This window comes from Temnothorax longispinosus, chromosome 6 (genome assembly GCF_030848805.1).
Source record: "Temnothorax longispinosus isolate EJ_2023e chromosome 6, Tlon_JGU_v1, whole genome shotgun sequence".
NCBI lineage: Eukaryota > Metazoa > Arthropoda > Insecta > Hymenoptera > Formicidae > Temnothorax > Temnothorax longispinosus.
The window spans coordinates 3,193,912-3,220,660 of record NC_092363.1 but is presented as its reverse complement, the minus strand read 5'-3'; the positions used below and the strand labels follow the sequence as shown (position 1 = coordinate 3,220,660).

Sequence of the window (26,749 nt, the reverse complement as noted above, 5' to 3'; positions counted from 1 at the left end):
GGCGTTCGATCTCCATCATCGAATCATATCAGCTGCTCAACGAATTGAGAATACGCTACTCGGATACTATCGCGAGTCAACCGACGAACGTTGCGGTATTAGTCGTGTAAATTGTGCGATATTACCGATATCAAGTTAACCCTCAATAGCTCTTCCTCGAGATATCTCGTTGATTGGAATTTCCAATACGTACTTGTTTGATCTCGTGACTCGGATCTTTGGATCTTATTTAAATTTCGAATCCGGAAATGTGTAGGAATCGCCTGATCGTCCAATGGGGAGTGAAGGGATTTATAACTCATCGAATACCAGAAAGGATATATGAAGCATGTTACGAGAAGAAGGTATCCATGTCTATCAAATAGACGATTTGCATGATGAAGACATCGATCATCTCCCAAGCAAGCGATGTTACACGGTACCACCGGCTGTACACATGAGTTCGCCGTCTTCGCCGCATTCACCGACTCCTTTCTGGATATATTCACTGTGTGATATTTCGTCAAGCGTGTATAGCCGACTGAAAGACACGGATTGCGAATGCATATAGGAAACGGTAGAGAGAAGTTGGGGTGGATGGCAGAGAGATACCGTGGAAAGAGCAAAGAGAGAGGAAGAGGGAGAGAGAGGGAGAGAGAGAGAGAGAGAGAGAAAGTGGAAGAGAGAAGAAGAGGGAGGGGGAGGCAGGAGTGCGTTGGAAGCTGCGTCATGTGCTATGGATATCCATTCGCGGTGGATGGGAATTGAACGTAGTCGGTCTCACAGCAGAACGATCATAGGGCGACGCGCAAACAACAGCAAACGAGCGAGGCAGGCCGAAAGCAGCGACGGCGGCTCCGAGCGAGGCAGAGGGACGAATCCTTGTAAATCGCATCACAGATCAAACACAGCTTGTATATTAAACGTAACCTGGTAAGACGTCGACTGCTTATCTACTGTCCAAGGCACCAGGTCAAGTGAGAGCGTTAATGGCAACCCTTAACGAGCGCACGTTGCCAAGTTCTTACGTCACGAGCGCGGCTTAAACGCGGGCGGCGCTCTAAACTCCCCCGCGTTCTCCGCGCGGAGTCTCCACGATCTAACGCGTCTTTAGCGGGACTATATCTCGGTATTCCTCGAGACATATGAGACGGATGTATGTACATACGTATAAACGTCTACTGATTGCCGTACTTCCAAGCAGCAGCCGAGGATGCAAAATTGAACCGCCGTTGCACGCTTCGCCGAGTGCCGCGCGACAAATCGCGGAAACGCTCCCATTTGAAATTGCTACTGCGTTTGAAACGAACCGCGGAATTCTCACGGGAAATCGAGAATTTTGCATACACGCACGTATACGAGTTAATGCGGGGATAGGAAATTACGTTAATCGCTTTAAGAGAACCCATCCGTTGATTCACAACTTGTCAATATGATTTTCTAAAGCAGCTTTATTTACAAAAATGGCACCGATTTTTATATATGAAAAAGATAATCATCGCGTTTCTTTCGATAATCTAATAAACACGCCTGAAAATTGCGTTGTTGCGGAAGCTCGTAATAAGATATTAAGGTAAATGTACCAATGCCTGGACACGTACCTATGTCTGGACATTTATGATTTTTATTTTAGTTCTTAAATAAGTTATAACGTGAATTAAAATCAAAGAATTAAAGATAAAAATATTTTTCTTGCATTATATTTTTATCTTTGATTTTAATTCGTGACTCATTAAAAAAAAAACTAAAATGATAAAGATGTCTAGACATAGGTCTTAAGTGTCCCGGCATTGGTACATTTACCTTATCACGTATCATCAGCCACTGCACGTTGCTAATGACCTGTTATTAACTGCCCGCTATCTTTTAGGCATTACACATCCGTCAACCCGGTGCCTCTGCGTGGAGTAATAGCCGCTGATAGCACTTACCTGGCTGAGCGGACGAATACGCTCGTGGATGGACTTTTCCGCTTGCATGGCGGACGGCGGCGGATGATCGGGGGTAGGCGGCTGAACGTAATGCGTAGGGCTGGTCGGCAGCATCATTTGCACGCGTTTGAGACGTTTGTCAGTGGCCTCGCGACTCTCGGACGCGGATTGCCCGTCCGCTATCTCACGCCTCTCATCGAGGAGACTCTCCTGGGAAGACCTCAGGGTGAGAAACGCGCTCGATACGAACGTTTGCTCCTGGATCACCGCGTCGCCGTCGCTGCAGGGTGATTTGTCGGTGCACGAGCTGTTCTCCGGCTCGTAGTTCTCGTACGCGTGTCTACGTAATTTCCTACGCGGATTCAGCATCTTGACCGGCCGGTTCTCGTAGATGGACGTTATGGCTACCGGCTCCACCCCGGACTCGCGGCCTTTCTCATCGGCCCCGACCAGCCGCGATTTCATCTCCACGTACTGGTCCACGCTTCGCGTAACGTGTCGCAGCTGATCGCGCCGTTTCTGCAGCTGCTCAAGATCGATGTGACTTCGCGCACCGCTGCGCGCCAAGAACAAGTACTCGTAATTGCTCGGCCCTACCGAACTGTCGGCTGATAAAGACATCTGCGTTTGCAGGTGCGTCGGGGATACCGAGAGATTTCGTCTAGGCGGCTTCTTGGGCGGTGTCGGCTGCGGAAGAAGAAACGAATATTTCTTCACGTTCGCGGATTATCTCCGCGTCCGAAAATTGTCGTCACATTCACAAATATTCCCAAAAAATTTAATTCGCGATTAATTCGAGAAAGGGCGCAAGGCAATTTTATCTCTTTAATTTTAATCGAAAACATATATTCATGTCATCGAATATTTCTTCATAACTTAGATAAACCGGGGACCTTACCGAGACTTTATTGTTGGAAGCGGGGCTGTGTAGCGAGCTGGACAGGGGTGCCATTGGCAAGTAAATCCCGGTGCTGGAATCGTTGGGCAAACAACGACGGTCCCGTGGGCTCGGTCCGCCGACGCTCGAGGATGACGATACGCTCAATTGGTCGGACTCTCTGCCCCCGTATCCCGTGGGCAATGTCAAGGACAGGTCCTCTGATACGAAGCTACCCTCCATTGTGCCGCGTGGCACGGGTGGAGTTTGGTACAGTCCGCTGTCGGAGCCCCTGTGCAACCAAAACTCGGGGTTTCAGCGGAACCAATCGGCTATCTATTATTGGTCGATGATAAATCGACTCGATAGATCGAGAATGTCGGAAACGTACGCTTCCGCTCGATTAATCAGCAAGAAATACAAATATTTCTCACGTCTACACGCCGTTACATTTTGCGCGCTAACAGCATATCTTGAAATTGTATTTGTCTAAAGTATTATGCGGTATTCTTTAGCAGCAACATCAAAATACGCGTGAATAATTTTCAAAATGTTCTACAGCCGAGTACATGCATGTAAACTACGCTAATCAAAACTACCTTCGAAAACGTTGATTCGATATTATGAAGTATTCATGTTGTTTCTAATGCAACTATATGTGATGCAAAATGCTTGCGTGTCATTACCGTGTAGTGTCGAATGGTAATGGTGTTCTTTTGGTAGTGTTTTGTGGTATATCTTCAGGAGTTTGGTCGGAACTTTCGAGAGTATTTATAGAGTTGAGAGTGTCGGATAGGGACATAAAGACGCTGTCGAAGACGGAACTGGGGTCGGAGTCCTCTGTCTGCTGGAGGGCCCTCCGTACTCCGTTCACCGAGTCCCCGTACTGCTCGTCTTCACTGAAACGCGCACCCCGGTACGTCAACCGTTATCGATTACCAACAATTAACCGCACATCCAAAGCCAAGCAACATATAATCTCGTATATCGTTCAAGCTAGAATAACTGCTATACAGCTATGCTTTACTGAATAAAATTTAATTTAATGTTTCGACGGAGTTTTATTGTTCTATCTTATTACGCTAATGTTATTTAATATTTAAATCGTATCGCTCCGCGAATAACGGAAATGCTTAAATTAAAATATTCGCAAAAGCAAAGAGTAAGGATCGCATTATATGTATAAGGATGTAAATGTAAATCGTATGCGCGCTATAGAAAAGACAGTTGCTCCCATTGACAAAATATGGTTCAGTTAAAGACATTCACAGGCAAGTGCCGACTTTTTAATGAGGCCACGTCGACGAGGACGGAACGAACGCGACGATCGCGGAAAAGAGAAGCGAAAGAGGAGTTCGCGGCCCCGAGGGGGTCGGCGGAGGCCACGCGCTCGTACCACGAGGGAGAGAGCAATGGTTATTAGTTTTATGCTGAGACGGGCTAACATTTACATTGTTTAACGTGATAGATTCATTTCGAGGCGGCCAAGCCGGGGCTACCGACGTCAAACATTGATGGTAGAAGTGCGGGAACATCAACGGGAGCTCCCACGCGTTCTCTCGCTCCCTTCTCCCTCTTCCACACGTATACATATTGCGTATCCCTCTTTCTCCTTCGTTCGCTCCCTTACTCTCCGAGTTTTCCTTCATCGTCTCTCTATCACTCTATGTCTTCGTCTTTCTCTCTCTCGCTCGCTGTACCCCACGAGCCAACCAGTCGGGCTTAGCAGCTAGAGCGGTAGCACTGGCACAGAGTACCAATGGGGTGATGCAACGGGGGTGACCTAGGGGCGAACGAGGCGGTCGGACCCACCATCTCGCCTGCCTACATCAGGAAAATTAAACCAAGCCAAGCGGTGCTTAACGCGCTGGGGCTACACGCGGCCGTGCCACCTCCTCCAACCTCTTCCTCCACCTTCGCGTTTCACCCCCCCTGGCGCCGCCCCATATCCAGGTTCCCTTTTCGGTTCGAGAACCTCTACCTACAACCTTCTCCACCTCCTACGGATACCGACGGTGGCAGCAGCGCCAGCACCAGCCGTCATCATCCCTGGTGCTTGGCCGGCACTCACTCATTCACTCCGCGCTCCGTCCACGTCTACGCTTTTGTTTGTCCAACATCTTCTATATTAAAGCACAGCCGCAGCCGCTGTGCGCGCACGAAGCCTTTTTGCAAAATATTACGAGCCTCCGCGCTTACCCGATCCAATCGCGCTTTCTATTTTTTTTCCGAGGGAGCTCTATAAAGATGGTCTGAGTGATAGAGGGATACGTTTTCACTATATTTTACCTGCAAAGTTTCAATCCTCTCGAATGATTATATGTGAGAATATATGTATGTGAACATTTGATATATATTAAAATTTGCGTTAAGTGTAATAAATGAATGTAATTTATTTGTTAATAGTTTTGATTATTACACGTACGTTGCTAGATATCATTTAATACGTTCTAATAAATATTTATACGTCAAAATATTTAAATAGTACGTTATGCTATCTTATATCAATTATATATATATGTGTATAAATTTTCTCATAATATTTCGCTGATGATGTAAATTATTTGGTTACTGCCGAATTTTAATATCTTGCTAATATCACACGAACACATATATTAGTTATACTATAGATGTTCTGTACAAACATGTATCACTATCTATCACGACATCGTAGTAGGAAGAAATCAATGAGGGGAAATAGGGGAAAGATTTGATATAATACGCTATAAAAAATATGGCAACGCACAACATGCAATAAATGTGAAGAAAAATACTCACAAGGACATGACGGAAGTGCCGGAAACGCGACGATCGTCGTCCCGAGGCTTATGATAGAACTGCCATTGAGTAGGCGACGTTCCTTCCGCGGGGGAGAGATCATCCTCCGGACGAACATTTTCGTAGGGGCTGCCCAACGAGTCGCCACCCTGCACCGGAATTGGCGGCAAGTTCTCGCTATCGGCGTCGCTTTCCACACCGGAGGAAGACCGGTGCCCTGTTTCAAAATCGAAATTGTAATTGTACACAATAATCATCTGTATAAAAATACTTATAAATATTTTCAGACAAAACTAATGAAATTGCAGCGTTGTAGCTGCAGAGCGGTGAATGAGAAGGAAATAAATTAGCAAAAATACGAAATTAATTTTTTAAATACTTCTAATATGTAGCAATTTAAAAAGTAAGAATTGTCGTGATCATTGTTATTGTACGATGTAAATTGTAACGATAAAAATTGTAAACGTGTTGTTTCACTATTCGTACGTAATGTGTGCAGAAACAGATTTCGGGATTAATTCCATGTGCTTAATATAACGTTATGCAAATACACGCAAATCTTTATATGTAGCTAAGAGCGATTTAATTAAACGCTGCAGTAAACTAGAAACGTACGTTCTCTCAACAGAAATTCCACTAATTACATATGTGTATATATACACACACACATACATAAATATATAATATATATGTAAATCGATATATACACACATACATAAATATATATGTATATGCTAGTGATGCTACGAAAATAAGATGCATGCAAATGCAGCCGTACTTTTTATCACCGCTGTGATATCTTGAGTAACATGCGGCGGAAACTGTCCCAGAAGATCAAGCACCGTGTTTTGCCGAGAATCCCTAATGCCCAAATCCACTCCGCGATCTAAAAGCGCCCGTACCACTTCCATCTTGCCACAGAGCGCGGCCTCGTGCATCGCGGTCCCTGCTGATGTTCTCGTATTGACATCAACTCCAGCGGCAAGGAGGACCTCCACGACCGCTCTGCAACAAAATTAAACGAACATTTCATTGCATTTTATTTCACGTTTCAAATAACAAATGTAACGGGCTCGTAAAATTTGCAATTATTCAAAGTTGCTACGTGTACCGCGTTTGTGTAAAGAGAGATTGCGTTTTGAGTAGCTTCGCATTTTGTTATGCTTTTTACGCAAAAAATAAGAAAATAAAGTCCAGCTTAAAAAGTATTAGGAAAAAAATAACAAATTGTCGACTATAACATGTGGATTTCACAATAAATCTCGAGCGGGAAACCAGAGCTTCGGGGATTTAAGCGACCTCGAAGCTTCTCCCGCGACTGCCATCCATCGACAGGCCATTAAGACTATCAGAGATGCATTTGCCATCGGCGCCTAATTGAAACACAGATTTTACCTTCCTTCTATCGGATGGGCCGTGTACCGACTGCGGTGACCGCAGCCGTCCGTCGCATATAGGATTGGCGGCTGAAGATCGGATTCGCATGCACCTATGTTGTTATTACCGTAGCATAGGGGTATTTGTATACTGGCTTACCGAGAGCATCGATATTGAATCCGATAATAGACATTACTCCGCGTCCGCCTCCCCCAAACTGATCCCTCTCTGCCATCACACAGTCCCTTCCCCCCCAACCCCCTCCTGTTCTAGCCCCATATAGCCACACTGGTAGATCCACTAAATATCGTGGTGCGCGCGTGAAACGCGTGCGTGAGCTCGACCGTCGCAATGTACGCAACCCCTCTCCCGTGTACGTGCTCGCGTGCGCGCGTACATCTACCTCAGAGACTCTCAAACTTTGCGATATCGAAATCTTCTGACACATTCCACAGATTGATCCAAAGTGGACAGAGGGAATTTAAATAGTTAAGAATATATTAGCTAAATGCCGTGTAAAATATAGCAGGAATATAAGATATAAGAATATGATTTTATTATACACTACTTTAACATTATTGATATTTGATGATTGCATAGATATGCGTATATAAATTCACGCAATCCGCGATCAATTGTGGACGTAAATAGATGTACATGGACTTTTATCGATGCACTGATACTTTTCTCATCCCTCGTGGCGTTTTTTTTTTTTGTAGCTGCAGTTTGAGAAACGCTGATCTAGCCCAAACGCCCAAACAGCTCGTGCGTACGCGTTCGCACTCGTACAGGCGCAAACGTCTCGCGCGCCGTTATTTAACCAAAATTCGAGCGATAAAATGTCACGTTCCGCACGCTCTCTCTCTCACGCCCACCCCCACACCAACAGCATCCCCCCGGCCAATTCTGCTGCACCCTCGCGCGCTGGAATCGACGGAAAATGCAGCCGCCGGACTGTATATCGCGATACGATCGCATTATAAGCGGCAAACGCCGGTTAAAGCGATTACCGGCTGCGAGGCTGCATAGAAAAACCGGCGTTATACCCGATTACAATGTGACTGCCGTTTCGCGGCGATTCACGATTCGATTCGACTGCCAACCGGACTGTTACGATCATGCATCTCCTCGCTGTCCACCGCTCTCGTCTCCGTGGCGTCGATTATACAAAAAAGCTCACAGCGGGATTACGGACTAGCATCGCCCTGTTAAACGAGAACGTATATCGCTCGACACCAAATTTTAAATGCGAAACGACCAGATAACAGAGATGTTACAGCGTGTGATACCGAAATGATATTTGCCATCGCGATTCTAAGATACCAAAGGATTTTTCACGATTATCGAAGAAATATAGCAGTTATAGTTTTTCGCCATCTGATCATGTGGGTTCGACGTAATCGATTATCCGCTCCTTTCTTTGTCACCCCATTACGCGGTTCAGTTAATTGAATAATATTACACAAGATACATGGTTATGATTATGACATTATTTATTCCACATAGAAGATTTTTCCACTCCAATTTAATATCGATGACTTATTAGTCATTGTATCATTATGTGTGTGCAATGATATGATATCTCGATATAATAAACAGCGTGATGCGAGAAACCAACATATTTTTGAGACGCAAATAGTATTTTGCCGTTGCTGCCATCACGATTAATATAGGTCGATACGTTTCGGCGGCAGTGATTAATACGATTCTCGTAATCGGGAGGCGGTCAGCAATCCGCACGGATGGACAGAGCGGCTGCCGGTGTGATGCGATCGGACGCATTCGCGTGGCTCGAGGAGGGACGAGAGGGCAATCGACGGGACGGTAATATGGGACGTGTAACCAGTAGAGGGTTGGATCGGATCATGCCAGTCGTAGGACGCATATATCGCATTCGACGGGATTACGCAACGCGGTGCTCTCTGATTGGCTCTAATGGCCAGCACTGCAAATGGCTCGACATCGTTATGGTTAGCTCGAACGAATCCATTGTTGTACTCGAACACAATACACGTTGCGCATTATCCAATAATTAGCGTGACCATTTCGCGGGAAGAAGCGATATGCGGTCCTTAGATAAACAAAAATACCCGCACATGTGATGGTAAATTGGCATTGTACGTGCTTCATCGGAATATAATTAAAACCGCTAAATCGATTCGTACGAGATAAAAAGGGAAAATAAGGCAACTACACATTTTCAAAATACATGATATCTCAGTATCATTAAATAATTAATTATTATCGCTTTCTAGCGATTATAAATTATACTCTTTTTCAAATACGCCAAGTAAATTAACTCTTACCTGTGGCCATTGCGTGAAGCTAAATGCAATGGTGTATGCGGGAAGATCAGAGATGAGGAAGAATTACGAAGCGATTCGATTAATTCAGGATGCGTTCGCACGAGTAACTCCACAGTTTCCAATCTGTAAGAAACGCCACGATTACTTTACATCGGTGATATATTATAGCCTGCTCCGATCGAAGCGATAATATCGATTGAAAAATTTAATATCCGCAAATATCATGTGAAGTGCGTATACGAAAAAATATGTGGTTGAGTCGCTGAAAAAGATATATTCGTATGTGCGCGATTTACCTGCCATATTGCGCAGCGAGGTCGAGCGCGGATTCTCCGCGGCTGTTGCGGATACTAGGGTCGCATCCGTATTGCAACAGCTGTGCCACCACTTCCGTGTGCCCGTACTGCGCGGCACAATGCAATGCAGTCTCGTTATCCTTTGTCTGTAACCAAATAATATTTAGTTTTTTTTTTAAACTAAATATTGCATATTGATTTGCGACATTTATCGAAGCTATTTCCACTTAACGGAGTAAATATTACTTTTGACATTCATAAAATAAATTTCTTACATTATTTCAATGAGAAGATACTTTAAAACATATTCTGAGAGTGCCACAAAATCTTGAAATGCATCCTAAAGTCATTTTACGCGTTTGTATTGTCACACAATTTTCATAAAATCAACATTATGGTACTAACCGCAAGATTCACTTTTGGTACCGATGGGCCTTGATTGAGAATTAATCGTACAATTTCCGCGTCCCCAGCCCAAGCTGCCAAATGAAGCGGCGAGGAACCTTTAGCGTCGACAACATTGGTGGAAGCCTCATATTGGAGCAGCAATCTGACCACGTCTCTGCAAATAAATGTTTTAGGAAATGTTAGAGAAGATATGGTCATTTTTTTTTAAATTCGATAAAGGGAAGAACATAAAAATTTTAACAAAGTAGAAATACTAAAGCATTTTTAAAAGGTATTTAAACGCATATTTTACCTATGCCCATTCAGGGCTGCATGGTGAAGAGCTGAATATCCACTGGCGTCTTGCACATTAGCACCTGGCCCTCGACGTAAACTGCAAATAAAATAATCGTTCAATCGTACGACAGAACATCGATAAATTAAAATTTTTACAATAAATATAAATTATTGTGCTGGATTTTTAAAATTTGGTTTTATAGGTGTTGAATGCTAAGTCACAAGAATTAACTTTAGCAAAGAAATGCCAGATAGGATCGAAAATAAAATACTTCAACTCTCCCTACGCGATAATCTTATAGGACAATTCGCTAAGTTTAATTTGCCAAGAATTAAATTTTTGTATCATTTTTATCTCAAAAGCTATTGATGACTCGGTGCCGAGTCAAACGCTGTATTTCTTGGTTCTATTTCTAATATTCGTGATTCGAAGAGAGTGCACGGACTGGCGGCGTGGACTCGCGGCGTATCTCGGTACATCCGCGCATCGCAGACGGTTAGATGACATAATGCGCCGCGTGAAAAGGAACAGACTCGCTAATGAAGCTTCCTGCGTCCAACACATGTTCTCATTATGTGCCTTTGTTGCGCTCGCGCGGAGATAAATGTCGCGCCCCCGCAAACACCGTGTAAACGACGGCACCCTCGGGAAAAAGGGGAAAGAGAGGAGAGAGCGCGCTATATAGCGGTGCTCCTCTTCGGCGACTTATGACTCCCGCCCTCGCCACCTCTTCTGCTTCCTTTTATTGAATCGGATATCCAGATATTCCTGCAACGCTTTGCCGATAGAGGAATTTCTCGTTATCCCGTCTCTCTCCAAGTGGATTTGATTAGAGGAACGAAGGGGGAGGAAAGCCGGCGGCTATTCAACCGTCCTCGAAGCGTCGAGTATCCGCGTTCAAAGGCGCTTGAATTGACTGGATTTCGAGAATATTCGAAAAAAGATTCGAATAAAGTTTGTATAAAAGTGAATTCTTTTTTTTATTTTTTATTTTTGCGAAATGCACGAGGGCAGGCGAGACTAAGTCGCCGTGAAAAAGAAAATTAAGCGCATAATCGAGATCAAATTCTTTTGAAAGTCCGTAATGAGGAATCTATTGGCGACATGAACCCGAGCATTTACGCGCGGTAATGGATCAACATGAAAAGCCGCAATTAATGTTTTCATTTCACAGTAATAAAGTTCCGACAATTGTACGTGCTGTAAGTGCGATATTATTGCCTAACCGACATAGTCATCCCCGACGTAGTGTTGTTGTAATGCTGGACACGTAACAGTAAGTTTATTGCCAACACCTAATTAACCTAGTAAATACATTGCTCATTATATTCTCATCGCGTTCGTAGGTAACGATTAAAACATCATAAGCGTTAGAAGCGTCAGTTTAAGAAATGATTGCGAGAAAAAGGGTAATACTTCGGTAATTGACATATGTATTTGATAATATTGCGACGCGGCATATCTTGAGAAAATAAAATAATTCACAATCTGTACAATGCATGATCGACTCTTTTTGTAGTATACTATGCATGTATATTCGCATCAAAGTACATCTTAATGAGAAATGTTATTAGACAGCATAATATTGACATTAGGCGACTAATAAATGCCACAACTCGAGCACGGTATTTGCGCAGCTCTTATATATCTTCGATATGAGGATTGAAGCGCACAAATATATATGTATACATTGCATCTTCTATCATCTAGAAGATAAATCGGATATCAGAAATTTATGTGAATGACCTTTAATACATAATAGATGCTATAATGCACATACATATAGCAAAATATATTCATTCGATTTACGTGAGACAATTAAGTTCCGCAGAGAACGAGCGAGCAACCGATTTCGATTCAAAAGACAACTTATAATTAAATCACTGATTATATACGATCGTATTAGTTCCAAGCAATCTAAATCGCTTGGAATCCATTATCGATCACAAACTCGCGCGAGGAAATGCCAGGAACTTTTCCCTCGTTAAAAGAGCGTATATACACACATTTTAATCCCACGCCCACGTGACGTTCCCGTCAAAGCATCGCGCTCAGTTTACAAAACAATTACGTAAGCGGGAGACTTTTTTCCAGTATACGAGCGGCACATCAAAGCACGCCGTCATTAACTAACGTCGTCATTAACCCCTCGGATACACGCACTCTAAATCGCTGACTTTCCGTAGGCGGCACGCGACGATCGGCGTAAAAAGCTCCGAGCATACTCCCCTTCGCCTCCTCGAGGAACTCTTATGCCATTGTAACAGAGATCAAAAAGAAAATTGTATCGCATAAGAGCGATATTACAGGGGCATGGCAAAACGTATGCACCGCTCAAACAAAAATGGAAATCGTGTGGTATGAAAACAAGTGTTAACGAGCATCGTCGGTGTTAAAAAAAAAAGTGATAGCTTTCAAGCTTCTCGCAAAATAAATTTTTAATGATCGATTTTACTAACGACGTATTTTTCTTGCTTTTATTTTTTTTCTTTGTTTTCTTGCGCTTACGGTGTAATTTGTAAGCTTTAGACTTCGTATGCTCGATTGCTCGACAACTTGTCTTCCTCTTTATCTTTCTCTCTCTCTTTCTGTCTTCCCATAACGACGTCTTTCTTTATTTTGCCTTCTCTTTCGATCGTCGAGCCGGGGATGGGTGTTTGTTTTCCACGTCCCGACTCTCCCGACTACAACGAGGGTGGTGCACACAATTCTTAAAGCCGTGTACACGAACGCGTTGTGCAGTCATGCGTGCGCGTTTCCGCACACGTGCACGCGCAAAGTTGCACATATACCATGGAATGACCGAGAGAAGCGTTCGCGTGCTACGATCCTGGTTAGTAAAGAACATTTTGACTCTCTTTTTCTGCCCCTCCGCCCCTCTCTGTTCTCCCAGCGTCGCCCTTTCACTTTTCGTCCGCCCCATTCATTGAGTTCATCCGCTCTTCCAAGTTCCTTAATTAAACCCTGAAGATTGTCTGCAAAAAGGACATCGTCCGGTACCCCCGTCGTCGCTGAACATTACGAATGAGATGAGGGGGCAAGAGAGAGATACAGAGGGGAGGACGCGATCATTGGTGGAAGGGCCGTCTGTCGGACACCGTATAATGGTAATTTCTTGTTGATTTTAATCAAGAAGTTGCGCGATCGAAATGGCCATCGTGGGTCAGCTTCCAGCAGCGTTAATAATCGTAGCTATTGTTCCTTTCCAATTCCGAAAAAAAAGGAAAATATAGGCTTGGCTAAACAGGGTAACTATGATATTGATGAGCAACATCTTCAGCTAGTTAATCATTCAGGATAAAGATTGAATAAATAATGAAAAATATTGAATAAGTTAAAAATTATAAACTTGAATAAGTAATGCTGAGATAAGTGAATAAGTAATTTTGAGTGCATTAAAAACACTTGATGGATGTAAACATAAAATTACATAAACTAGAATATGAATAAATATAATACTGTTTTAAAACAAATCAAAAAATGATTTCATGAATCTTAATGTTTTGTTATCGCTATAAATATTTAGAAAGGATCGGAAATAATATTTATGTAATGAATGAATGATACGACGAGGGACATACTCGCGCTCTACCATAATATTAATGGAACTTCCGTAAACATCTTAAGGGTAGGATTAGAAATATAAAACGTGGACGGATAAACGGAGCTTGGTAGAGCTCTTTTCGACTGCATGAACGTGAGTGCCTAGCGCGCGAACGCACCCTTATGCCGGAGGCAAAGCGTAGAGGGAAACTAGGCTGAGAGGGAGAAGGAGCAAAAGAGAAAGCGATGAAGAGGAGAGAGGCAGAGAGGGCTGAAATGGGAAAGAGAGGGAGAGGGAGCGAGCGTGCGAGAGAGAAGCTGAAAGCTGTGAGGGTGTATACATGTGAGGGGTGCTGGGGCATCAATCGATAGTTTCCTCCGGCAAAGAAGAGAGGTACGATACGCGCTGACCTAGCCAAATGTCCTTCTTCGGAAATATTTGACGACAGGTGCCGTGAAGAAAAAAAAAGAAACACTTGCATTTATAGTACAAATTATGCCAAGTGTCCTAAAAGTAGTAATAACAATGAACTTCGATCTTTAAGAAATATAGACATAATTTTTCCTCGATAAATATAAATTAAAAAAAAATAAATTATAGGAGGAGTCCGGGAGACTTGACCATAGAGGAGAGTTGAACCACTTCAAATATCTCGTTCAAATATATAAATACAATATACTATAATAATACAGCAACTTAACAATTGCGCGCTTGGCGCAAAATTTGAACGAGATATTTGAAGTGGTTCTCCTCTATGGTCAAGTCTCCCGGACTCCCCCTATATTACGCGCACGTAATATATATTTATTTAATTTTAAACATATTTCAATTGTTCCAAATATTGCGAAACAAATCAGCACAAGCAAATCAACCGACTACAATTTATCGGATTCTGATTATTACGCATTTGCAATTGGTTCACGAAATTACTTCCGACAAATTTCAACTTACTATATATCACGCGTGAAGTACGAATATTTTTACTCTATAGATATTACATAATTCACGTTACAGTATCGATTTTCTTACGTTCTGTCCCGTGAGATTTTTTTTCCTAGCTTTGTCTTTCAACGAAGCTGTGATTAAAATTATCACACCTACATACAAAATAAAAAAAAAAAAAAGAAGACCGAACAACGAACAAAGGATAAACACGCATTCGCGGGCGCTCGTACACGAAAAGTGGTGCGTCCACTTCGCGATTAGCATCGCAAAATATTCTCAGCTCCCTCGCCGGGCGGGCTACAGTGTTGAGGAGCTCGGGGACGACGCTCTCTCAGGGCGGTCGCGTTTTATATTGCTTTTCTGTGATCTTCCGACGAGGAGGGCAAAAAGGCAAGCGCGTGTCGGGCGGTGAAGAGGTCGCGGAATAACGAGAGAAGAAGAAATCGCGCGGGCAAACTTGCCGCGGGCTGGCTTTGTAGTTACGGACAAGTTGCGCGTTGCCGTCGACAGGCACGAGAGAGACAATTCGTTGGAGAAGCGCGCGTTCGTTACGATACATTTAGGAATCACCGACGGCGAATCGTCGTCCTCTTCCAGCCTTTAGATAGAAGGAGAACGATATAGAGGAAAATTGCAAGGCTCTTCAGTTGCGACAGTTGCTTTTATCTAAAATGCGTATAATGAAAAACTTATCACACATTTGTTATGCCACTAATTGAGTTGTTAAAATTTGATAACACTTTGTTTTCTAATATTAAGTATTTTGTATCAAAATTTAATCTCAATATTTGATGCAGAAAAACATTCGGGCGATATTATAATCGAAAATTTTTTGCTCGTTATTTTTACTTATATAACTCATCATTCCTCCTATTTCGAATTTTGATTTCTATTATGGTCTAAGGAAAAAAAAATAATCCAGAACAGTGTATATTTGTCAATAACGTGTATAATATTTATGTACACTTGTTCTGGCAGAGCTCATCCCTGAATAATAAACAGATTTTTCCCTCGCTCTCTCTCTCTCACTCTCGATGTCTTTTACCTCTTTGCACCGTCGCACGGTGCAGTCATTCTTAAAATGCGTGAATGCGCTCGTAGCACGTGCGCACGCACTCACGCACGCACGCAAGCATGTACGCACGCATGCACGCACGAGTCTCTCGAAAAACAAACCGTGAGCTTCTTGCGCCGTCGTCGTCGTAGCATGACTTAATTAATGGGAAGGAGCAAGTAGCGTCGACAAAGTCCGTCTCTGTCGAGGAGTTCGCGACACTGGGTCAATAAAGAGCGCTCGCCGAGTAGACGACGGTGTTTCACTAATTATGCGAGCGTCACTCGTTCGGAACGACACCATCGGCGATCACCGGTATAATTGAATGAGGCGAGAACGCGGCGCGATAATAAATTCATTCGCGTTCAATCGACTCGCTCTACACGTCCGGTAACTAATCGTCTGTTTGAATACGCTTGTACAAGGCATTAAAGCTCCTTTATACTACGTGACTTTACGATAATCTCTCTTGAATGGACTCGTATTGACATTTGTCTTCTGCTCTTAATACAAAATGGTCTTAAGAATTCTGAAGACTATTTTTTTCTACTTTTAAATTAGAATAAAATTGATTTAAAAATTGTCTTTATTGATCAAGCAAAATGTACTCCTATCATAAAACGTGCGACGACCATCTCGAATAAGATATAAAGCGATTTATTTCTAGATGTTTTTCACGACGATCGCAAGAGAAATCTATGCTTTATATCATGTCCAAAATAACTAGACACGCGATGATATCGTGTCAAAAATAGAGCAGCGTAGTTAGGGCTTTATCGTCGCGCGAATCGATGCGAGTATCGCATTGCTCGACGAGCGTACGACAGCTTGACAGATGAATGAACAATTGTTTTGCTCCGATTTTGACCATAATGACGACACTGCGTACACACACCGGTCGTTAATTTATTTCCGCGTGGAACTTTTTCGTCGGGACGAAACACGCGCCCGGTCGCGTCTATCCGATTATTTGTCAGCGCGTTCTCGCGAATAAATATAGAAAATTACGAAACATTCCCACGGTAATGTATATGTTCGCGAGATCGTTTGCAATTAGCGTTAATTCGTTCACGAAGGATTTAAATGTCTCCAACGTGTGGGAAGATAAAATGGACTCTCTCTCTCTCTCTCGATCATGGACCTCCGTTCCTTCGCGGTGGCCTATTGCGTTCTCCGTGTTATCGATGACCCTTGAAAAATGTATATAGCCTGCACTCGCCAAATAGATCCCTCTATCTATCGCCTCAAATAGAAAGCAGAGTGACTCGATAAGTGCGTTGCGGATGAAGCGCTCGGAAATAGAAGCGATATATCTTCATGTTTTAATGAGGCCTCATATTTTTTTTGCCTTACGTATTTCCGTGCAGCTCCGCTGCATATTCCTCGTAGCATGGCAAAAGATATAAGTGCTAAACGATACTAATTGTTTCATGACTTTCATGTTAACGAGCTTAGAAAAAGGCGTTACAGGAAACATTGCGTATAGGCTTCTAGATAATTGACAACAAAGTCCTTGCTCGGTATCAACACATCTGCATGCAACGTCATTGGGTGTACGTGTTCGATATGATTCATGGTCACGGTAAAATCATGAGTTGTTCGAATGGACAAAATTGTCGAACAGAACGCTGCTAATCAGTGCACTGTAATAGCATGGTTATGCTTCTAAGAATAGGACAAAACTCAACCATTATATTGATTTTGTCTTTAATTAATAGAATAGTTATAACCAAGATAATTCAATTACGCAATCATATAGAACGTTCTTGATAAAACAAAATTACTATATCAAAGAGAGAGAAAGAGAGAGGGGAGAGAGGAGCGATATTGAACTATACTTATATTATATTAAATACCATTACGTCAAAACGTTATTCAATCGACCTACAAAATTGAAATGGAAATCTCGATAACGCGAACGTGTCGGCGGTCGGAATAAAGGAAACGCGAGCAATGATTCGTATAATTAACGGTAGAACTAACGGCAGAAATCCCGGCGAGCGGTCAATCGGCGACAACCACCGGATTAATCGAATAACGACACGGTATACGTTCGATCGAGCGTGAAGGAATTATCGTAAGAAGCGTCATCGTGACATAAAAAAAAAAGGAAATGAAAAGAAAAGAACGTCGGTGTTCATTCATCGTGGGAGTTCATTTAACCCGGTTCGCGTGAGTTTCCTCATCAGCCGCCGCGGGGGGGGAGGGAAATTGCGAAATCGGACAAGCCCGTCGAGGAGAAACTTCTCGGCGGCGACCCGGCGACCCTTATCGGCGAGACGCGAATCGGAGTATGCCGAAATGAGCACGGCGTGCGGTGGCGGTTCGATAATGGAATGCGCGAGAGACGACGTCGTGCCCCGGTGTCAACGGACTCGGGGGCGGGAGGGGCGGAGGTGGACGGAGACGTCGTCGGTCGTTAAATCATCAAACGGAGGGTCCGGCAACGGCGGGCCGGGAACTGGGAATGAGGAAATGACCTCGGTAACGAGGAAAGGCGACGGCGAGAGAGGCAGAAGTTGTCGAGTCTAGGCTAGGGCACGGTGACACCCACCTTGCCAGTGGACCACTCCTCTTGGCACGCTGGCCGAGGATCTTCTCGACGACGGTGACGTTGCCGCTCCTTGCTGCCTCGAGCAGCTCCTGGTCCTTGCCCATGGTCCATTTACACCGCGATCAAGCCGCAGTTGTTCGCCCGCACACTTGTCAATTTGTGTTTTCACTACGATTACTCGCGTTTCATTGATCCAACGTGGCCATCTTGGGGCGAACTGACGCGCCGCCAGCCGGCGGCCTCGCGAGTCACCGGAGACTGGGAAACTCTGCTTCTGCTATAAATACGTATAATAAGGGTGAGCGAGACGGCGATGCGGCGAACCCCGGCTCATGAATGGAGCGAGCGAGACGGAGCGCGAGTCGTGCGTACCGCCGCCGTAAGAGCGCCACGAACGAGAGCGCGAGCCCGTACACAGCCGAGTGGCCCGTCGTCAGGCCCGAGTGTCAAATTGACAGCTGTTGCTCTGGCGTCTGCGTCGCGACCCCGGCTCGCACTTGGACAGCAATTTCGACGAGTAAATATACGTGGTGCGGGATGCACGCTAACGTGAAACGAGTTGTTATCCTTCTATTGGGTTTGTCGTTGTTCCTTGGTAACGCGACGGCGATGTTAGAAAACACGAATTGTATATCATTACCTGGTAAGCATACATAACCTCAATATTCAGCAAACTTCTCACGAAATTGTAAGCAATATCTTCTGTACGGCTACGTTTACACCCTGAATTTAGGCCGCGGCTTATACCTCAAATTATTCAACCTAAATTATTTAGGCCTGCTGTAAACACTTGACAGGCGACCCGGACGACCTGGCTTCAGCTAGGTCAGTGACTCGACCTGAAAAATAGGTCATTATTATTTGCGATGTAAACGCGCGATCACGCGCAACGCGTCCTATAAAAGCTTTGGCTGCATTCCGATATTCACTGTCAGTACTGCAAATCTATATTTTACGTCACGTATACTATAGATTTTCAGTACTAAAAGTTGCTGATGACAGTGAATTTCGGAATGCAGCCTTTATTTGCTTGTTCGGATTCGCTGCAATTCAGGGCGATCCCAAATACGAGCCCGTCAATTTTTAGGTCTCTCGGTGTAAACGAATGATGGACTGGACCTACTTCGGGTCACAATATAGGTCAGGCCGCGATCAGGTCGTTGGGTGTAAACGTAGCCAATGATATTCAGGTATTCGAATACCTGCTCGCTATTCGAGATACTTGCTCATACGTATTTCAGGAAATACGTAAGTATTTAATTGTGTAAAATATAATTTAATACAATGGAATAAATTATTAGATCCGCCCGAGGATCCGCCAGTGTGTAGATAAAAATAAATTCGAAATTAGGAGACCCCCAACTGGGGGTCAATTTCTATTTATTTGACTCACGACGTTTTGACCCCGATTAGGTCTTTCTCAAGTGAGATTATGCATAATTATATAATTACGCAACAATAAATCATGCGTCGCAAGACGCTGCGCCCAAGCCACATCGTGCGTAATTATATAATTATGTATAATCTCACTTGAGAAGGACCTAATCGGGGTCGACTCACGTCGTGAGTCAAATAAATAGAAATTGACCAGTTGGGGGTCGCCTAATCTCGATTTTATAATTTAATACTCGCATATTTTTTCAAAACGTGCAAGAAATTCCCGGATATCCGTATACGCGTTTGCTGTTCACGATATATACGTAATATTCAAAGATAAATGATATCCGAATACTTGCTTGCTATCTCAACTATACGAGTAACATATACGGGCATTTGTATACGCATTTTTTAAAATGTATGCGAGTAGTAACTAGACGAATATAAATAGTAAATCGACAATTGCAAATTTTTATTTTTCTTGTATAAATATTAAAAAGTTCTTGATCCTTATACTTAGTTTATTATTTTATTTTTTCCCACCTGTGGCACGGAGGGTTAAATAAGGCTTCAAATCCGGTGCATTGAACACCAGCAAATTCCAATTATAAACATGTTTGTACCTCCGATGCACAAGCGCTCGAATGGGCCGTATCGTCAAGCGCACTATCAGACTTGACCATGAAGAACAACGGTATGGTTGAGCAAAAATCAACCATACCGTTGGAAAGAGCGTACTTCAACTAGTAAGATCGCATGCTCGGTTTGGCTGCCTGATTTTTTTTCGAAAACATTCTCAATACGTGTAAGTAAATTATTATACCTATTTAGCGTAATGATTAAATATTTCAAAACTTATTTTACGGATATAAGCAAATCTTTATTATTTTTACAATACAAATAACGAATAGTAAATAATACAAATACCTTATAATAATATGGATAATACAAGTAATACCGATTGGGTATTTCGGATATTCGCTTATTATTTATGTTTCGGATAATGAGTATCTGAATACTCGGGTAATTTATTCATTAGTTTAAATTTATCAGCTCTAATATATTCCTACATTATAATGTCAACGATTTCGGTCGATAAATGTGAATTAATCTATTGTTTATGGAAAAATAGATCTGATGTTTTAAATTAGATTTAATACTAGTTAGTGATTTAAATGAGATTTATACTAGTTGTTTAATTACTCTTCATTAAATTGCTTCCATTGTGGAATTCTTTATTTAAAACTTTATTGCAAAATATGATATAAATGTTTTGACGTCTGTCGTATATTTTTTTTGTATACTGATTTATGTTTAGAACAGGGTTATCTATAATTAATTTGCTCGTGTCGTGTCGCAAATTAGATAAATAGTTCTAAAGATATAAAAATATAACAGAAACGTTTAATTTCTAATAATAAAGTAGCACGTAATTATCGTACGTATTTTCATTAATATCAACGTTTGATGTATTGTATTGCAGACAGCGTCGAGCTCGAGGTCGAGCTAGTCGCATCTTTGTCGAATCATAGCGAGAATGACGCATTTAAACAACGAATAAATTTAGCCCCATTTAATCGCTTGAAAATCACTGTGACAGATGTTCCATCAGATATTTGGTTTATTATTTTACAAATTCATACATTTCAATATAATGCCACGTTATCTTACGACAAAGAGCTACATGGTAAAGTGTCGAACGGAAGTTTATTCGGATCGAACATTGGTCTGTACTTAAATACGCACAATGCAACAGCTCCAATACAAGTATTCTTAAAGCATGACAACGTGAACGATCTCGATGCGTTGCTCGTGATTGTCACATACGGTCAAAATGGTAAGTACAAATAATATTAATAATATATACCTCTGTCTTCGTCACACTTTCCTTTTCGAGAGTAACATTTATTTAATGGAATTAAATCTGGCGGCGGCGGCACAACGCTTGCCCATTAATGTAACATAAAATTAATGACCATATATTATATGTGTATAAGGACAATCGCAAGAGTACAATATTTGTGTGATAAAGACCGAAAAATTATATGCTGTATTAAATTAAATGGCCGTGTTACGTTGATCGCGATAGCACAAATAAATCGCAAATCATACCAAGATGTGCATTCGATTAATTTGCGGCGCAATCTCTATTATCTGTCGCGCGTAAATGGGTTGAATAGCTAACCGTTTTCGACGGTGTGGGCGCGATGGTAAAATTGGTTGAGTATCGAGAGAATCCATCTGCGTCGTTCATTGGCCGATTGTTGTTCTCCGCAGCGCCGATACCGGGTGGATGTAACATGGAATTCGATATCGAGGTATCGCCATATCAAAAGCTCCATACAGAAAACGAATTAGTAACAGTAGACACGGAGCCAGCCTCGGTTCTCGTCCCTGACGGTTCACCGATTTCCTGCGAAAAAATTAGATGCGAGGTGCAATACAAGTTGTACCGTCTTTATCTGCTTGGGCAGAACTTTACTCCTGATACATATTTCGACGCGATCGCGAGTATGCTGACCACGCAAGACATTGCGCAGAACGGTGACGAGGTATTGCGTAATATTATACATACAGATAAAATGTCAATCTCGATAAAGTACCAATTTATTCAATTATTCTGATATAATATGTAATTCAGTAATTATAGCTATCTGCAAGGCTTCACTGACAGAAGTTGCCGATACTCGTTTACTCTTCAAAAAATATATTTGATAATTCATGATTAAAGAGAATTAACGTATGATTAAGAATATTTCTTGGTAGATAAAAGCATCTACTCCGTGTGCTGTTGCGGAACGTTCCGACGGCATCGGCACCGGCATAGGATCCATTTATGCCCTAGTTGCTATTTATGAAAATTACTCCTCAGCTTATGTCCCGATCTTTACGTACGCTTGCAACCCTCAACTCTACCGGGAAAGTTATCAAGTTTTAGGTATGCGAGTAGGTATGTCTTATCTTTTTTAAAATCACTATTCTGTTGCAACATAATGATAACAAATAATGTTTGAATTATATTTGAAAAATTATATATTTTTTCACAACACCTCCACGGAAAGTCCAACTTTTGTTGCCTGTAGAGAGGGGCGAAAGTGGCCAATTTCACGCCACGGAGGATAGTTGTCACTTTCCGCCCGCTAAACAGGGAGGAAAGTGGTTACTTTCCGCCCTAGGGAGGAAAGTTGTTACTTTCCGCCCGCTAAACAGAGAGGAAAGTGACTACTTTCTGCCCTAAGGAGGAAAATTGATACTTTCTACCCCGTATACTGGGCAGAAAGTAAAGTAACGGACAAATCTTAGAACACATATAGGGAGCTTTCCAGCAAGTGACACACATACACACACACACATACACACACACACACACACACACACACACACAAGTCGACACAAGTGTCGATTTTTGTTTTTGTTACTCATTGCCAAAAAAGAAAAATAAAACGTTTGTGTCGATTTGTGTCACTTGCTGGAAAGCTCCCATAAATGGAAGGGGAATTGATCATCGAGTCCAACATCGTGCGAGAAAAAAATGTACATTGTGCGAGAGGGAAAGGTAGTGGATCTCAATCGCCCGCAATGCGCTTGCGCATATATCGTCGTGGTTACTTACTGTTTGGAAAGAGAACAAAAGAGAATTTACTTACTGTTTGAAAAGAGAAAATAAGAGGATTTCGAGGAAAAAATGGTTTCGAGTGATAGCACAAACTTCACACTCGTCTGAAAAACGCTACTTTCGCCCCTTGGTGCACAATATACTATTTTGCGAAATGTACATTTCACGATAATAGAATTATGCCTATGTTTTAATCAGATAGTATTGTGAGATGCAAATTATTTTTTATTTTTCTCTATCTTTCCAAACCCGGAAATATTTCTCAAACATCGCAACTTTGCAAAATTACATTACATGTCTCATGTTTCTCTCATTATGTGTGTCACGTGTTCATATTAGTCATCATTTTTTCAGATGACACAGCCACAAAGTTTTTGGCACTGTTTCTGATCCTAAAGTGTCTGTCAATTATTATAGAGCGTAAATACGGTCGCATAAGTCGCACTTTAAACTATTGGGTGCTATTTGGTATCTGTGGATACGCTTTAGCAAGAATCATTGATTTCAGCCATGGAAGTAATCATACTTCAGTTTTTTATCGAAATAATTTAATGAAACAATATATATTTAATACAACTTATCTCTTATAACTTACCTCTCGAGAAGACACGCGCGATCTCTAATGACCTTTGTCTCTTTCAGTCAGCATCCTGATAGGTTTCATATGTATTGTAATTGATATGATGATTACCACGCCATGCTGTGTTAGCTCATATAAGGACTTATTGCGATGTAGCCGATGTACCATGAAATTGTTACGCAATATGACATTCATGTTGATATCCGTAGGCATTACATATATTTTAACTCCATCAGGTACGTATTATGTCTCAACCGCGTTATCGTTACTGCATAGCTTGCAACGATATTGCAATGAGGAATATATTAACAGTCAATTCCTTTTTTCAAAAAAACACTTTTCGTACCTTTTTCCCCGCAAATAGTTAATTTACATTCTAACTATCACGTCCAGTGCCACAAGTGCTAAAACGCGTCGCGAAATGCAACACAGGATACACTCGACGCGTGAGGATAGGGAAACGAAGGCAGAAATTGTAGGTAGCCTCTCCACGCCGCGGTGCTCGCGAAGGGCTGTTACGAATTATAGGAAAATAATGAAAGCCAGGCTTAAAAGCGGAGGGATAGAACCGTGCTGCGCCGCCACCCCGAAGTTAGTTCGAGTTTGGCGAAGGGATGAGAGGCGCACAGTCAGTTTCTCCCCGTAGCTTCTATCAATGCTGGCCGCTCATGTGGAAACCTCGCCCGCTGAATCCCCCATGCAGAAGCGGCATGGCGCGCATTCACGTTGCCTCCCACCTTACTCACCATAACGCCGCGACTACCGGCGTAGTTACTACCCTTCGTCTACCCTTGCCTCGGCACAAACGCAAAAATATGTGCCCGTCGCCGCCGCGCCGCGCGCGTGATACGCGCGTGGACTCACACGCGCGCGCGATGCTGATCTACTCTGTCGGCGCGACTCCCACGTTACGGTGTAACCAGCTTGGAAGATTCGCATTTACCTAATTGTGTCCCCGTTTATTTATTCTGCGCCAGGGCCTATTTAGATTACGCGATGCATGCATGCGCAACTGCACCGGAGCGACGAATCGGGGCCCAATTCTATAATCCGTCGACAGATGATCGTGATCGCTGTTTACTCTAGGCCGACCGCTTTCACTCCGCACGCCAGCATAAAATGGACGATTATGTTGTATCTGAGCGTCTGTTAATTGGACTATCGAAATTTTCATGCGCGATAGCGACATATGTTGAAATTACTAGACAAATGTGTGTGTACACTAATGCATAATTTATTATCACTTTCTTATAGCATTTTATTATATGATCGTATACCTGGATGATCGTTCGTTCCCCTGGCTTATGGTCATGTTTATACTTTTAATAATCATAATTCTGATGGCACTGACCTATATGGAACTAAAGTTTTCCCATGCCATATATGGTTTCATTTATAATAATTTTACCTGGCTTATATGGGTGGTTTCCACCGGAACTTATCTCGTATTGGCCGGGTTCAATTACTATATCGAAAGTAGTAATAGTACTATCATAATGAGGAGGGTAACCATACCTGGATATCATTTAGCCTGCATATCTCCACTTCCAGTTTCACGTATGTCTTTGTTATTTTATTTCATGTAAATATAACTCGATATTACACTTTATTGACCAAATCTGTTTTCAGATGTAACTTTGATATTGTCCTGCTTTAGTCCGACAATATTGATATCGACTTATCAGTGTGCTCTTTTGCTGCCTACCAATCATAAGAAGAACAAGACGAATAAGAGCAAGCCTAAGAAGAACAAGCTTAAATGTCAAGTTCATATCGTCAAGATTACTTAAGTCTTTAAGATTCATTAGTTTACAGTTTCCAGAATAATTATATAATTCTGTTTGTTAAAGATTGATTCAAGTCGCAAAAATTTCAGTTGATAACGTATTTGTATAAGTATCCCTTATATAAAAAAGCGGTGTTAAATCCATATTTATCCATCCATTCCATCCGTATCTAAAAAAGGCATGTAAAGTCAATACTCGAATCTATCGAAGTTTATTGTTGTCGATTTTCCGCGATGTCCGCGATGTTCTCTCGCTGCGCTTACTTCATAAGCAGCTGTCTGTCATCATATATTTTGATAGACAGCTTTTGTGTGTATCAAGGAATTAATAGTGTAATAGTAATAGTGTAATGTTAAATCTAAATAGCGCGCGCAAAACGCGTGTGTGTAATGGGTAGTCTTTCTAAAAAAGGTATGGAAAGTTTATTGTTGTGTCTTCCGCGTGGCAAGTAAATCCACTTTGAATGTAATGCGCTGTTTGTTTAATCAGAGTGCGCGCGGTAGCGCCCGTAGAGTTCTAGTAGATATAAAAATATTATACAAACCTGTTTTCCTTATCGTGTTGCTCTAAATATTAAAATAAAATGTGATATTTTCTTTAAACAAGATATAAACGCTTAATAATGACGCATAACATTTATATTATACTTTTTTAGATATGGATCCTTAATATGTAATTTTTTATATATTTTTTACATAAAAATTTTATTTTTGTTTAATAACCGCGATGTTCGTTTTCTAATTTTCTTTTTACGGAAATTAAAGTATTATAATTAATAGTCGTGAATTATATACATAAAGTTGTGCAGCATTATTAAATATTTAATTATGTATTGTATGTGATTATATGTATGTTTTTCAAATATTTTTTTAGTATTGTGCAATGTATTATGATCTATTATATAAGAGCTTACATAACGTTAGTGGAATATAATATTATAAATGTGGCATATAATATTATAAATGTGGAATATAATATTATAAATGTGGAATATAATATTATAAATGTGGAATATAATATTATAAATGTGAAATATAATATTATAAATGTGGAATATAATATT

General features: G+C 41.9%; 2 protein-coding genes across 4 annotated transcripts in view; one reads left to right on the top strand and one right to left on the bottom strand.

Moving 5' to 3' along the window:
• LOC139814762 (ankyrin repeat and SAM domain-containing protein 1A) overlaps nt 1-18,468 on the bottom strand; it is a 47,106-nt gene extending 28,638 nt beyond the window's left edge. The window contains exons 1-10 of one of the 2 annotated variants that reach the window (XM_071781243.1): nt 18,327-18,468; nt 10,245-10,325; nt 9,950-10,106; nt 9,545-9,690; nt 9,249-9,371; nt 6,344-6,570; nt 5,566-5,782; nt 3,474-3,686; nt 2,809-3,079; nt 1,911-2,597 (exon numbers count right to left, since the gene is read on the bottom strand). In XM_071781243.1, the coding sequence (XP_071637344.1) occupies nt 1,911-2,597; nt 2,809-3,079; nt 3,474-3,686; nt 5,566-5,782; nt 6,344-6,570; nt 9,249-9,371; nt 9,545-9,690; nt 9,950-10,106; nt 10,245-10,325; nt 18,327-18,430 (2,226 nt within the window). In that variant the 5' untranslated portion in view covers nt 18,431-18,468. The remainder of the gene's footprint in view (nt 1-1,910; nt 2,598-2,808; nt 3,080-3,473; nt 3,687-5,565; nt 5,783-6,343; nt 6,571-9,248; nt 9,372-9,544; nt 9,691-9,949; nt 10,107-10,244; nt 10,326-18,326) is intronic. The other variant, XM_071781244.1, reaches the window with a different exon arrangement.
• Nucleotides 18,469-18,616: 148 nt separating this feature from the next.
• LOC139814763 (uncharacterized) lies at nt 18,617-26,623 on the top strand. Of its 2 annotated transcripts, none has more exons than XM_071781245.1 (8): nt 18,617-18,969; nt 21,187-21,540; nt 21,981-22,255; nt 22,470-22,653; nt 23,674-23,835; nt 23,962-24,135; nt 25,154-25,456; nt 25,529-26,623. In XM_071781245.1, exons 1-8 carry the CDS (start codon nt 18,663-18,665, stop codon nt 25,687-25,689), a joined length of 1,920 nt encoding a protein of 639 aa, XP_071637346.1. In that variant the 5' UTR covers nt 18,617-18,662; the 3' UTR covers nt 25,690-26,623. The 2 variants fall into 2 exon arrangements, with proteins under 2 accessions (XP_071637346.1, XP_071637347.1); XM_071781246.1 differs by having other exon boundaries at nt 18,663-18,969; nt 22,470-22,641.
• The last annotated feature ends 126 nt before the right edge of the window (nt 26,624-26,749 follow it).

Bases quoted from the DNA above. Each gene is read 5' to 3' on its own strand.
- LOC139814763 (XM_071781245.1), top strand. From the start codon at position 18,663: ATGGAGCGAGCGAGACGGAGCGCGAGTCGTGCGTACCGCCGCCGTAAG. The intron at 18,970-21,186 runs GTAAGCATACAT...ATTGTATTGCAG, and splicing joins GAATTGTATATCATTACCTG to ACAGCGTCGAGCTCGAGGTC. The intron at 22,654-23,673 runs GTATGTCTTATC...TCATTTTTTCAG, and splicing joins AGTTTTAGGTATGCGAGTAG to ATGACACAGCCACAAAGTTT.